Source organism: Oryzias latipes, chromosome 13, assembly GCF_053564925.1.
Source record: "Oryzias latipes strain Hd-rR chromosome 13, Olatipes_Hd-rR_3.1".
Classification (NCBI taxonomy): Eukaryota; Metazoa; Chordata; class Actinopteri; order Beloniformes; family Adrianichthyidae; genus Oryzias; species Oryzias latipes.
Genome location: NC_136249.1, coordinates 9,913,401 through 9,927,976, shown reverse-complemented (window position 1 = coordinate 9,927,976; position 14,576 = coordinate 9,913,401). Strand labels below are relative to the sequence as shown.

General features: G+C 38.8%; 1 protein-coding gene across 16 annotated transcripts in view; it reads right to left on the bottom strand.

Annotated features, from left to right (window-relative positions):
- Positions 1 to 14,576, bottom strand: part of kirrel3b (kirre like nephrin family adhesion molecule 3b) — a 186,114-nt gene that overhangs the window by 37,052 nt on the left and 134,486 nt on the right. For all 16 annotated transcript variants that reach the window (XM_023961934.2, XM_023961935.2, XM_023961939.2 and 13 more), the window contains exon 6: positions 12,096 to 12,246. In XM_023961934.2, the coding sequence (XP_023817702.2) occupies positions 12,096 to 12,246 (151 nt within the window). The remainder of the gene's footprint in view (positions 1 to 12,095; positions 12,247 to 14,576) is intronic.

Here is a 14,576-nt window from a genome sequence, read left to right as displayed (position 1 = left end):
CTTTGTTTCCCACTAACAACCGCTTGCCCTCTAGCGTGGGTTTTCTATTACAGTTTTTCTTAGTCACTTTAGTAAAATTCTCAGATCAGAATGAAATTCCCAAAACTATTTGTTCAATCTTCACATCATGATGTCACTTGTGCACATTATATAAGCAGTTTCTCACTTCTTTGAACAAGTTGCAATTGCTTTGGTAGATCCATGCAAATGATTATATACAATTCTCTGCTCTTTGCTACATCATCAATTGTTTATGTCATGTTGATCAAAATGTATCATATAGTTCACTGTGCAATAGTCTTACTCCTCAAAACACCTAATCATTAGTTCATCGTGTAAGTCATTAACTGCAAATTAGTTGACCAAGTTCTCATAATGTGACAAACATATTTCGCTGCCTTGCAAGAGAGGATATTCGCTGTGATGTGGATGAGAATTTGTGGCCTAACATACAGGAACGACAAGAGGTGTAAAAAAACCACACCAATTCCTACTGCACTGCCTGTACTGTTGTACAGAATATTGTCCTATCTTTTTTTTCCCCTTTGTGTTACTGTTTGCAATGTTTTTTTTCTATGTTGGTATGACATGGTCTGTCAACAAATTACAATATGAACAATAAAAGTGTAAATGTGAATCTTGTCCAGTCTCTTGCAATCAAACAAAAAAGGTGTAACTTACATTTTACAATAATTGTCATCAAAACTTTAGCCATAGTTTCCATCAGAACCTCACTCTAAAGTACACAGTTATATTGACAACATGACTAAGTAATTTGACTGTCTTGTTCGTAGACAATGACACAAGGACTTGACATTCTGATGGCACTGACATGTTCAATGACATTAAGACTTAGTTTTGAGAGATGAACAAAAGATTTTGAGCAAGTTACAGGCTTTTGCAAGAAATCTATAGTGTTTTGCTGTTTGTACAAATTGTTTTGAGAAATGCACACACATATTTGCAAACTTCAATTCTGATCTGAGAATTGTACTAAAGCGACTGAGAAAAACTGTAATAACCACTAGGGAGCACTGTAGGTGTGTGCATCAGTATTTGCTTCTGACAACAACACAGAAGAAGAAGTGCCGTCCAGAACAAACACAGAGGAGAATCTTGTTGTTCTCGTCCTGAACTTGGGATGGATGGATGGATGGATGGATGGATGGATGGATGGATGGATGGATGGATGGATGGATGGATGGATGGATAGATGGATAGATAGATAGATAGATAGATAGATAGATAGATAGATAGATAGATAGATAGATAGATAGATAGATAGATAGATAGATAGGGTCTTTAATAACCATGGACTTCATCAACTGCTTTCCTTGGACTAATGCAGAACAGCAAGTTACATAACTGGATTACAGAGACATAGAAGTACCACTGAAAGCGCCATCATTCAAACACAGCTCGTGCAGTAGATGGTAAACATTTGTAAAAAAAAAAAAAAAAAAAAAAAAAAAAAAAAAGAATAACCACTAAATGATCTCATGAACCCAGAAACTGAGACATGATTAGCGATGCTTTTGTAGAGCTATATACAGTATGTATTTTTTCTCTTTATTCTACATTTTTTGGCTGCTGCAACTTATGTTTCAGAACGACTTATACTCTGAAACATACAGTATTCATATTTGGAAAACAAATTTAGTATGTGTGTTCACATTTTCCCCTTGGCATAATAAACATCTAGCAATGAGATAAGGTTGTTATACCAGGCACAGTATCTACTGGCTGAAGATTATCCTCTTAACATTTGTACTCTTCTTCTCAATATTTTAGACACAAGTGGGCAGCATTCAAAGCAATTGTGTCAACCTCATCCCAGTTTAAGACAGGATTATCTTTCAAACAATAGACACATTTTCTTGAATATGTTAATGTCTTAATATCATATCCTTGCTGCCCACCACAGATTTAAGACTGTGTTGTTAAAATAAAAAAATAAAAAAACATAGATGTTTTCCTAAAAAGTGTGAGCTCATGCTCTATTTTAGCATAAGGATTAAAATAAAAACAGAAAACAGCAGGAGAATTGATAAAGAGCTTCTCAAAATGGTAATTTACAATTAAAAGACTAGTCTTTAGTGAAATCTAGAACAATTAAAATACAGAACAACTTTGGTGGTTCAGTGCAGGGAAAACAGCTCTTTCAATTACAAATATTCAGATTATGCAAATTTAGCAAACAGCTTAATATATCCTAATTGACAAAGGTGGGATTCTTTTTGAAGATACTTGTTCATTTCCATATCAATCCTGCCCCATGTGAAACAAGCAGCTATTTACCTCACAGACTCAGAGGAGGAATTTAAATTAGGCAGAGCTATTTGTCAGGCTTCCTGAAAAGATGCTACAGGTAGGTGTATTTTGCTCAGCGTCGCAGAAGCAGAAAAGAGAAAACCCTAATTAGCAGTGGTCTTAGTCAGGAGTCTTTCAACGTGTTTTGTTTGAACATTTCGAGGAAAGTGTCTAATGCATTTGAACATATGATGGTTTCTTTAAAAAGAAAAAAAAAGGAATCTTGTTTTATGACCCTTGTCATAAAACTTAAAAGCCCATATTTCTTTTTCCCTTGCTTCACTTTATTCTTTTTAACTTTAGTACCAGTAGCCCACTGGTGAGGTGGCATGAAAAGTAAAGACGCAAAGGGAAGCAGGCTTTGAGTTGGAAGCTAATCACCTCTTTTTAACATGTATCTGGTCTGTGTTCAGTTACACAAACGGATCAACCCAAAATCTGTTTGGATGTGGATGAAGACTGCTGCAGTAAGCACAGAGGGCCAAAACAAATCTAAGAGGTGCACAAGCACCACTGTAACGTCGCCAAGCAATACTGTGTATAGTCACAAAGCATGAATGTGTGAGTGTGCTTCTGTGTGTGTCTATGGGCATGATGTGCAGGAAATCTGCCTATTGCCCTGTGGCTGTGCAGATGCTCTAGGTTGGCTCAGCTGCAGCAGAACCCCAGAGAGGGGGTTGGTCCAGGTGCCACATTCCTCTCCATTCGTGCACCATGTTGCCCATCAGCAGATGAATTTCCCTCCAGTACAATTGCTCCCTCCTCCTCTCTACCTTGAAATCCATGAGCTCCACTTGTGCCAGATCTCCCCAGGCCAATAAAGAAAACAACAACATTGTCGATCCCAGGAGACTTTTCAATTGGCATTTCTCCTCGGGTACTGAGCAGGTATTTGCTGTGACGGTGCCCATGTTCAAGAGGTATACATGCATATGAACAAGGACACTAAAGTGTGCATTATTGCAATGAAACGTATCGCTGCTCCTCAAGGAGTTTTTGCCTTGTGAAAGGTTAAGACTGAAATATAGATAAAAGTGAAAGACTTTATACGGTAGAACCAATGGGAGAAGTCGAAAAAAATGTTTAGTATTTGCTTTAAGACCCACTCCAATAACAGTTGTGTTTTGGGTGTTTTTAACATGCTTTTGTAGCATTTTTCTAATGATGGAGTACATACATTGAGAAAATAAAATAACATTTCTAAGTCCGATATTTTTTGTGTGGAGAATAAGTCGCAGGTTTTTGCATAGTTTGGCCAGGGGTGACTAGATCCATGTGCATCTTTGTCTTCCTCATTCAAGCAGGCCATTTTTGTTGCACTGGTAATATGGGTGGGGTGGGTAGTTTATTTCTAAGTCAACGTACATCTTTTTATTGCAGTAAATGCATATAAGGGTTGTAACGATTAATTGATAAATTGGTTTATCCAACCAGATTGATCTGTCTGATGCAAGTTGTTAATTGAGTCAAATTATACTATAACATTGTAAAATCGTTTTAAAATCAAATAAATCAATTATAATCTATGTTGAAAAAATGCTGTTTGGATTGAGGCACTGTTTTTTTGTGTGTGTTTTTAACTGTAATGTAAGAACGACCAAGTGCAGACAACACACATGTGATATCAGCAAAAACTGATCAGTCCATCATTCCAGTCCAATCTGTGGAAACACTTGAATTTAGCAAAGACATGTGACCATCCAGTGTGCTAGAATGTTCTAATAATGTTCCCTCTGGATCATGGAATTGGACTGTGGAAAAACAACAGAGAGCTGAAATTTAGGAAACTAAAATGTGAATTCTTGTTAACTTGTTTATTTGTACACATATTTAAATGACACTTGATTATCTTGCAAGAAATACAAGGAACCTGGAAAACCTCACCTACACTGTTCAGTATAACCCAGGTATTTATCTCTGAGTCACACTGGTTGAAGTTTTAGATAAAGATGTCCTGAATCCATTGTAGTTAAGTGAATCAGATCGTTCAATTCTGAGTCAGATCGTCAACCGTAAATTATGACAAGAATTGTTACAGCACTACAGATAAATGCAGTTAAAAATAAATCTTGACTGTAAGTACAACTGTTGATGGGCTATGTGGAAAAAAAATATTTGAATTGATTATTGTACTAAAGAACTTGATAAATGCAGAAATACATCTCCTCCTTTCTCATTTTCTTATTCTCCTCTACTAATTTCAGCTTGTACATCTTCATCCTCACTTGCAATCTTCCTCTTAAACAATCTTCTCTGCATATTCATTTTTAAATGACTTTTTCAAATATATATATATTTGTTACTGCACGTTTCACTTCTACCATTTCATTGGGTTTTATCTTGAACTGTCAATCACAATAGTGTTCAGAAAACTATAGGAATCATTTATTGTTTTTCTTGTCCTGTTGCAAACTAACCAACTTCCAGCTTGCAGATAAATATGCCTCTTTGACTGTGAATGAATGAATGAAGTATCCCTGCACAACAAATCAAAAGGTATCTTGTACGCTCAATGTGTTTGTTTGGGGAAATGAGAGAATTTTTGGATAAAGTGCGAGGAGAGAGGGACGGAAATTACATTTTGCAGCGATGATAAGACACTAAAAAGCACAGAGATGCTAAAATGATGAGATAAAGTGCTACCTGGTTCACACTTTTAGCAGCATTAGCTGCAGTTTTAGCCCGCAGCTGCTTTGATTAAGTGTTAAAGTAGCAAAACACAGCTGATCTTCCAGTCGGTCAGGCGTACATCCACTGTTACACAGTACTGAACCATACCGGCTTACTTTCAGCCCTGCTGGGTATGTTACATTGGGGGTGTTGGCAGGAGAGAGCGTAAACAGAGAAAACTCAATGGGGAGGGGAAAGGGGGCGGCATTGCTCTGTGCCGATAGTTCCACTTACACCTCAGAGGTGAACTTTGAATGAAATACTGCTGCTCTGCAAAAACTATGTTCTTGAAAACATTTCTTTTAATTATTATGGCTAAAAACAGCATAATGATAATTAAAAGATGACAGAGAAGGCTTTTAAAAAAGCTCAAAAGATGATCGGAGTGGGAATTTAAGCATTTAGAAAGCGATGTACGTAAAGGAAAGAAAGGAGGGTGATTTGAAATATTGTTTAAAAATGAACAAAATCCAAACAAATATAGAACTAACACTATTCCTGCATGGGACATTTTAATTATGTGACTCTATTACTTTTTGCCAAGAGGCTTCTAACGACTCTAATGCTCATTACTGTCAATCCCCCCACAAAATCAATGTTCTTTTCCCATGACTGAAGTGACCCTCTCTCAGCAACTCCCCCAGGCCTTCTGGACTGGAAGTAATGTCATGATGAGTTTAATTTACTGATGTTTCCATTGCCTTGAGACAGAAAAAAAAGACATCTGTGGGGTCAACAGCTGTCAAAAATGTGTCCGTATTGGTCCTGTGCACGAATCAGGTTGTGCTGCCCTCTGACCCTGGTGACATGACAGGCTGTTGAAAGAGAAGTCTATTTGCCACTTTGATGTATAAATGAATGAGCTGCTGGGCTTCATGTGACAGCACATCAATATGCACGGCAGTAATTCTCCACATTCCTTCAGGAAACAGAGGCAGAGGAGGGGAGGAATGGATAGATGGAGGAAAACGATGAACGCTTAGATCGATCTGAGATTCAGCGAAAAACAACAGGATGAATGGGGGAGGGGGAGGGGGTTTGGTCGGCCGACAGCTTTTGATCGGTTAGTTCAAAGTGGAGAGCAGATGGTGTTTTCTGGAAGTTCTCTCTTTCCTGGAGATAGTGCCAGCATTAATAGTTATTTCCCTTTCTTAAAGCTCAATTTCCGATCTCTCTGGGTCACCGTGGACAGATGTTCTGCAGCAGGACTAGCCTCAAACTGCAGGAGCGTCACATCCCTCTGATGGATGCAGAAGCTGTTTGCGGACCATTCGCCTGTGGATTACAGCCTCAGCAATATGGGCATGCTGTCATATGGCTGGCTGAGTGGGAGACTTCAGGATAGAACAGACTGACAGACAACCTAAGGTCTAACATATTATTCGTGAGATATTCACATGAGTAAAGTCGGAATTTACTCAGTTTAACAAAGGCAGATGTTCAGCCTGGTTCCCTGTAGCATATATATATAAGTGTCAAAATTTGTGCGTCTGCCCAAAGTTTTCTTTACAACTCAGAAGCCTTTTTCTTCAAGCCCCATCACTCTTCCAAACCCCCCCCACCCCCCACCCACCATTCTCCCTCTCAGTTTCTGTCTCTGATGAATTTACCATTATCTGCTTGATTAAGCAAGGAGAGCATGTAGCAGAGCAAGCTTCCCCAAAACAAATCCTCCCCGATTGCACATGTGCATGTTCTTTATTAATTAGTCTCAACAAATGGCATTCATTTCCCCCACACATGGCTCAGCTTGTTTGCAATGCAAACACACCGAGAACCTTGGCTTTACTTGTCCCTTGTGCATTCGTCTTTCAAAGCGCGTCTCTATGTGGGGCAAAGCTTTACAGATATGCACCAGAAAGTATTTGAGGAATATTTTAAAAATTGTGGAATGAGTGGGAATCAGTGGGTAATGAAACTGTGGCATCCAAAACTTTTTTTCATTTTTTTCTTTTTTCCCCTGCAGCAGTGCATCTTAACGGCAAGGAAGTGCACTGATTTAAGTTTAAAAAGGCAAGTTCAGACATGCTGCTTGAGAAAACTACATCAGGCGGGGGGGTAGCCACCCCTCCACCGTCCACTAATTACAGTCGGCTAATGGAATGTTATAGACAAGTGAAGTCAGCAGTCTAGCCAGAGTTTTAAATCACCTTTGTTGGCACCAGATTTCACTCATTTCCCATACTTCGCCTGTGCATACTATATATTTAGATGCTAATTTGCCTGAACCTTGGTCAGATAACTGGATGAGCTTTAGTGGGAATGAAAATGCTGATGTGGATGTAAACCACAAAAAAAAAAAATAATAATAATCCAGTTATTAAATGCAAAAGGTTTAAGGCTGGTTTAAGCCAAAGAGTAAAATGCCGGGTTGTGTTTCGATTGCTCTCATTGGGATTTCTATTAGAATAAGGCGATGTGAAAAAGGGGCAGCAAAGCACAGAGGTGAGCAGAATACAAAGCACTCAGAAAAGCACATTTGAATTCAGTTTTCATATTTTTTTTTTCGCAGTCATTTCCTACTGGTTCATACTCATCACACGATTTCATGTTATCTCAGTGAGTGGATCAATAACAAGAAAATAAATGAGACTTTTAGCTCAGCAATGCAACTGGAGTTACCTGTGCTGATATGCCCTGTATTTAAAAGGCAACTTTTAATATGTTAAATTAATTACTTTATGTAAATTATTATTAATGTTTTAAGGTAATGTTTTTTTTTTGTTTGTTTTTTTGGGGGGGTGTGGGCACAGATAAACGAAAACCATCATTCATTCATCTTTTAAACCCGTTTCATCCCTTTCGGGATCACGGGGCTGCCGGAGTCTATCCCCGCCACGCGTGGGCGAAGGCAGGGGACACCCTGGACAGGTCGCCAGTCTGTCGCAGGGCGGAAACCATTATTTGAACAATACATTAAATAAGATTAAACTTAGCTTTTAACAGTTGTAGACTAGGGGGTTTCAGATAAAACTGTGACCATGTTTATTAAGACTAAACAATACCAAGGCAGGAGTTTTTGTTTAGCCTCACATGTCCAGTCGCCAACATCTGTTCACTGCCATCTAATCTAATCTTCATTTTATAACTTCTAATTATTTACTTATGTTTTCTTTTTTTATATCCCAAATAATACATCTTAGAGACACCTTGGAGTACCGCTCCAATCACCTTTTGACCTATTTTATAGACAATCCCAGTGGATTCAATTATGATTTTGTTGTTTTTAGCCAAAAAGAAACAAAAAACGAATTAAACTTGTGTCATTTTCTAGGACATAATTTCTGCAGATTAGCTGTTGTTCGCTAAAAGAGTTGTTACTGAGTAAGCCCACCCAACTTCCCATCATCCATTTGTTTACACGCTATTGGAGCTATCCAGCCGTATGGTTTTGAGCCAGATGCCAGCTTAAATTCGGGAAACTAAAGCTCACATAGATTTAGTCATAGTCAGGTGGATATCAGAATGAATCTGAGCAGAGAGCTTGTGGCCTGCCGATTGTAGTTTCTACATCAGAGCTACAAGCTTTTTCCAACGGCATTTTTTCAGCGAGCTCCGTGCCCAGTGTCCGGCAGAGCTAGCTATACTGTCAATATGGAGTTAATTCAGTCTCAATAATCAGAAATGCACACAACCTGATTCACAAATACACACGCTCTGATTCACAACTGTAATTTTACGCAAACCTGCAATATTAATTTGGAAATGCACACGTGTGCTTCACAAATGCACACCCTGTGTTTCACAAACACACACGTTGTCTTTCACACATGCACACTAAATGTTTTACACATGCACAATAAGTGTTTCTCACAAATGTGCACGCTGTGTTTCACAAAAACACAATTCATTTTTCAGAAATTCACAATACATTTTTTAGAAATGCAAAATAGGTGCTTCACAAACATCATTTTTAGGTAAACTTGCAATATAAACTCACATATCATGCAAATTTTAGAATTGCTTACTTTAAGCCAAGGAACCATTTGATTGGCTGAAAGCGAGCATGCCTGCTTTGCTGATGAGTTTGATTGACAGATTCATTAGCCAATGGTGACATTAGTTGACCTGCAGCATGAAGAGAGTCTCAATATTCACTGTAGAAAAATCTCTCAAAAATGTGGGGAGATTCACAAATAAGAGCGCGTTTGTGAATGCACATTCTAAAATTTGCACGAACTGTGAGTTCATATTACAAGTTTACCTAGAAATGATGTTTGTGAAGCATCTATTGTGCATTTCTGAAATTTTTTTTGTGTTTTTGTGAAACATAGCGTGCACAAATGTGAGAAACACTTATTGTGCATGTGTGAAATTTTTAGTGTGAAACACAGGGTGATCATTTGTGAAACACAATGTGTACATTTCCAAATTAATATTGCACGTTTGCGTAAAATTACAATTGTGAATCAGAGTGTGTGTATTTGTGAAACATTTGTGTGCATTTCTGATTATTGAGACTGAGTTAACTCCATATGTCAACTGGGCGGCTGGCTAATGTAGCGGGCCCGCCCAGTGAGTGCCCACCAATGTGGGCTAACACAGGTGGGGCCACCACGGAAACTCTGGACAAACCCATTTGGGTTCCACATTTTTTTCCCACTTTTAAACAATATGGGGCCCACTTGGCCTTGCTGGCCGGGACTAAATTGATTTAGTCACAAAGACTAAATTGATTAGCTTTGTAATTTTGCACTGCTACCACTGCTTTGTTGAGTGTGTACTAAAATACAATAAAACTAAAATAAAGAGGGCCTGAGAGAGGGAGAACCCCAAAGCACCGCTGTAAAGCGAAGCCTGTTAGTGGTTTCATTTATTTGGCATCCTGACTGACACCTCCAGAAAGAATCATTTACCCTGATACGTAAGTGATGCATTTCAGCATTGCTGTGAAAGGCTTCGGAAAAGAGAGCAGCAGTAAAGTGCAGGTTCACTTTCACGGGTTTTTGAAAAAGTTGCAACATGTCCTAATGTCAGCCCCTCAGTGTTGTGAAAGCAGTAGCTTCTAGCCACTAATAATTTTAAATTTACCAAGTTATCATTTCTCAATATCATTAATTATAACCATATGTTTCTTGACTTTATGTTGTGGTGAAATAGCCATTTTGGACCTTTGTATATGTTTGTCCCAAAATATGAAAATATCAATCTATTCAAATTATTTCTGTCAGTTTAAACTTTTATATCTTTGTTATTTGGCCATTTAAGCTTGAAGCCTGTCATCCTGTCACAGTGCCATAAATCTGAAGTGGTAGTTTAAGGATATAACTATAAAATATTTTGACATTCTATCCTGCCTCCAAACAACAACAAATACCTTCATTTCACAAAGGAAATGAGTACAGACACATTAACTTTAAAAAGGAAATCTTTCCAGTCAACAGTGTAAAAAATGTAGAACTGCTTAAAGCACTGACGTTCATCAAAACTTTTCAGCTAAATGTAACAAACCTGAAAACAAATTGGACACATTAAATAAAGATTTAAAAATAAACATTACAGGAAATTGACTTTCAGTGAAGTAAACCAAACAAACCTACGAAAATGTTGTTTTATCCTCCCTTTCAAACTGCATTTTTTAAATTGCCTGTCTGAATTGCTCATTAATCGCCAGTTAAAAAGTAAAATGCTATTTGATTTAGAAAGATAAAAATATGCCATTAAGCCAAAGTATTGTTGAATCACCATAGACTTCCACAATGTGATAAAAATGAAGCATGCTTTAGAAATGAGTCTTCTGTAATCACAGTAACCGTCATTTTATTTATTAGGTGTAAAAAGTAGCCTTGTATTTCTGCCAAGCTTTAGTTTTGCACATACATGATTCAAGACAGCAGTGTAACTAGACAAAGGCAATTGCACTGAACATGTCTGAGCACCACGCTCACAGCATGTGTCTGGAGGACGGGATGCATTGTGCGCTTGCACTGCAGCCACCTGTGTGTGTGTGTGTGTCTCACATGACGTCGCCTGTTGGTTCACGTCTAATTAAATTAGACTGCATGGAAATCTGGCAAACTGATAGCCAAATGAATGAAAAGTGCGGTTGCGACGCGAGCAGCTTTATTTGAAAACTGAATCTCCGTACACTGCGAAAGTGTCAAATCTGTGTAGGAAGTGGGAGGCTGGTTGAGCATGAAGGAGGAAGGCTAGAGCTTTGGCCTTGCGGGAGACAGTTTCAACAATTAGTCTGTGCTGTCGCTTGGTGTGATCTCACACTGTGAAAAATGTTTTCAGGAGCTTTAATTGTATAAAGATGACATTTTGTAAACGCTAATTAGAAATCTGCTCTGCTCATTTTTCAGGGTTAAATCATACAACCAGAGACAAGGATGATGCTGCGATGACGAGCATTTATCACAGACGCATCATTATTCATGGTGACAAATCAGTTTTACACGTGGGCACATTTCTGTTTTGGACGACCAAAAAGGAAGAGGAAGAAACTTCGAGCGTCGCACACACCAACGACTGTTAATCACTCCTTACTCCCGCGTCTGAATCGGCCTTGTTGTGCTGTGCCGGCCCGTGCCATGCTTGCCTCTTGTGGTGTGCATAATAAAAAGAATGGAGCCGTCAGTCATAATGGCTCCCTAAATAGCATTTTCTGCTTTATTAGTCATACTTAATGGTGTTGACGGGGTTGCAAGTGATGCAAAAGCTCATTGTTCAAAGGCCTTCTCTTACTGCGAGCAGTTCTTGATGGAAAAAAAAGGATTCCTGACAGTTGAGGCTGAATATGTTTTACACGCTGGGCTTGCTTTGCCTATTTTGGAGCGAGGATTGTGGACATTCTCATCAAAAAGATTGATGGCACGAGCAAGGAAATAAAAGAGGTGAAAAGAGTTTGCATTGTGCCACAGCAAGACGGTAGCTGGACCAAAAAGGAAGCCTCTTTAATATTGGATGGACAAATCCTGACATTTCATGAGAGCAAACAAAAACCATCATGCAGCATCAATCACGTAAAAAAGCGAAGGGCAAAGTAATTATAAATGCCAATCATAGCTGATGATAATGCTGTAGGGCTGTTTCTCCCACTTTTTACTAGCATTTTTTTTTTTTTTAGAAAGATAAGTTTAGAAAAATTTAAGATGAAGCTGTGGTCTGCTTACGTTGGATGTCAATTGTAACACTGGCCTCCTTGCCGTTGGGCACCGCCTTGTTGGAAGCCCTGCAAATGATCTGCTGACCCGTCTCGATGTTGGAAGGTGATAGATAGAGCGTGCTCACTGTGCTTTCTCTTCTGCCGTCCCGCACCAAAGCCTGCAAAGAGTAAAAAAAAAATTCTGTGAATGATGATAATCAACACCAGAAGTCTTGCACTGTACTTTTGATAAAAGTAAGTAAAAAATTGATAAAACAACAATAAAGATAATTAAGAAAACAACTACTTTACTAAATTCTGAATATAACTAGTTGACAAATGAATACAGAAAAATGTAGAATTAGAAAACAAACAAAAAAAAACATTAAGGTTTTGTGTATTTAAGTTAGCAAGGAGAACAAAAGGGGAAAAAAAAGTTAAGGAAAGGCCAGGAATGAGCAGGTGCCTTAGTCCCAAGTGCCCCAATGGGTAAATATGGGCTGTCTCAGGGCGAAAAATGGGCAAACCTGTACGGCATTCATGTGGCCCACAGAAAATATCAAAGTCGTACATGGTTTGGTGAGTGAAAATATTCATGCACCTGTAAGTATGTACAGGTGAGGTAGGTGACATACAGACACGTCGTACGAATGTTTTATTTTTTCAATGCCCCTGAACCCTGCGTGCTGCACAGACAACATGTAAGCACTATTAAAGTGGTAGGTGAGCACATTCTGACAATTAGAAATGAAGCAATTAGACAATCAGAGTGCAGTGTATGTGGGAATCCTATGGGCACCTATTTGGCTGTCATGAGTGCGCGCACCTCACTAATGACTTGAGTACGGCAATAGAGGACCGTACGCCATCATCACGTCATGAATGCTTGTTACTCACATTATCCTTACAAATACTTCATGTTACATTTACCACAAGCACGACAATGGTTTCATATTCATGATGTACCTTAACCTTCGTGCTATTTTGTGGGGTCCAGATGACCCCACTCCCAACATTGGGAGTGGGGTCATCTGGACCCCACAAGATAGCACAAGGGTGAAGGTGGCCACAATAGGCTCAAGAAAACTGCAAGACCTCTCAAGAGGGAGCCCCTTCTTATTTCAACTCTCTATGGGCAACCTGTATGAGTGCATGTAACAAAAGAATGCAATCACAAAGGTCACTCTGAAGTGTTAAATAGATGATGATGTAGGGTTAACTAGTTTGTAAAAACACTGAAACTATCTATCTAGGTCTAGATCTATCTGGGTCTATGACTTGAGCCGTTGTTCTCCAGGTAAGGTGCTCAAACAAAATAATAACAATAATTTTTTAAAATCAACATTAGAACAAATGGGGAAAGAGCAAAGCAATTATAAACAGAGGCAACTCAATCATATATTACCAAGAAAAGAATCTATACTGTACATGTATATACATATGAGATGCTTTTTGAGCTTTTCTGTTGTGTGTTTAGAGAGCTGCGCTCCGCTGCCTGGTTTGTCATTCTCCACAAAGGAAATCAATCTTCTTTTGAGCGTTCATCCTCTGAGCCCTGCATTGTGGAAGCCATCTGGAATGGGTTGGTAGCGCTCAGTAGCTCTCGGTCTCCCTCAAACGCTCAGGGGAGGGCTCTGGGAGTCCATGTTAAACAGTGCAGGACAGAACAAAGTCACTGACTAGAACAAATTGCGTGGGCATCAGGGTGCAGTGTGGTCAACCACAAAGTCAAGATGCATTTCCTTGCCATTCCTTTAAAGCTGGCTCACTGGTGCTGTGTGCTGCTCGTAAAAAGAAGACTGTTCTAAAATGGAAACATGGAAACAGAACAGCTATTTTGACTCGTAGGAGCTCACTGTGGACTTGCTTTGCTGCACTGCTACCTTTGGATTAGTTTATGGATTTCCACACACAAAAGCACATGAAAAAACAACAGTGTTCCAAATCAACATCCAGCCAGCATTTTTAGAGCATAGTAAACTATTACCTCTCTCTGTGTTAAGGTGCATTTGTTCTGAAGGGTTAAATATGTGACAAAGCTCCTGTTGTGTCTTAGAGCAGTGGTCAGCAACCTTTTTAGGCCACAGACCGGTTTACTGTCAGACAATATTTTCACGGAGCAGCCTGTAGGAGGCTGAGGTGGGTGTCTGATTTTTATTTAGCTTCCAGTTTAACCTAACTTTAGATGGTGAAGTTTATATTCATCCTCTGTAAAATATTTGCAGCTGCTTTAAACTTTCTTTGTACGCTAGATTTTCCCTTAACCCATAATGGTCAAAGTGATGCTAAAAGAAATACGACTTTCGAGGTGCGATAGATAAATGGTATTTTATAAACGTAACAATAAGCTTCATCCACTGTTTGAGCAACTTTATTAGCAGCATCATCACAACATTACAGATGTGGTACCTGCATAGTATATGCAGTGCAGACTTGTTTTACTTGAAACAACCTCTTTTAAGTAAAGACTCCTGGTTTTTGTCTATTGTAGTTTTCTTTTATTTTGAAG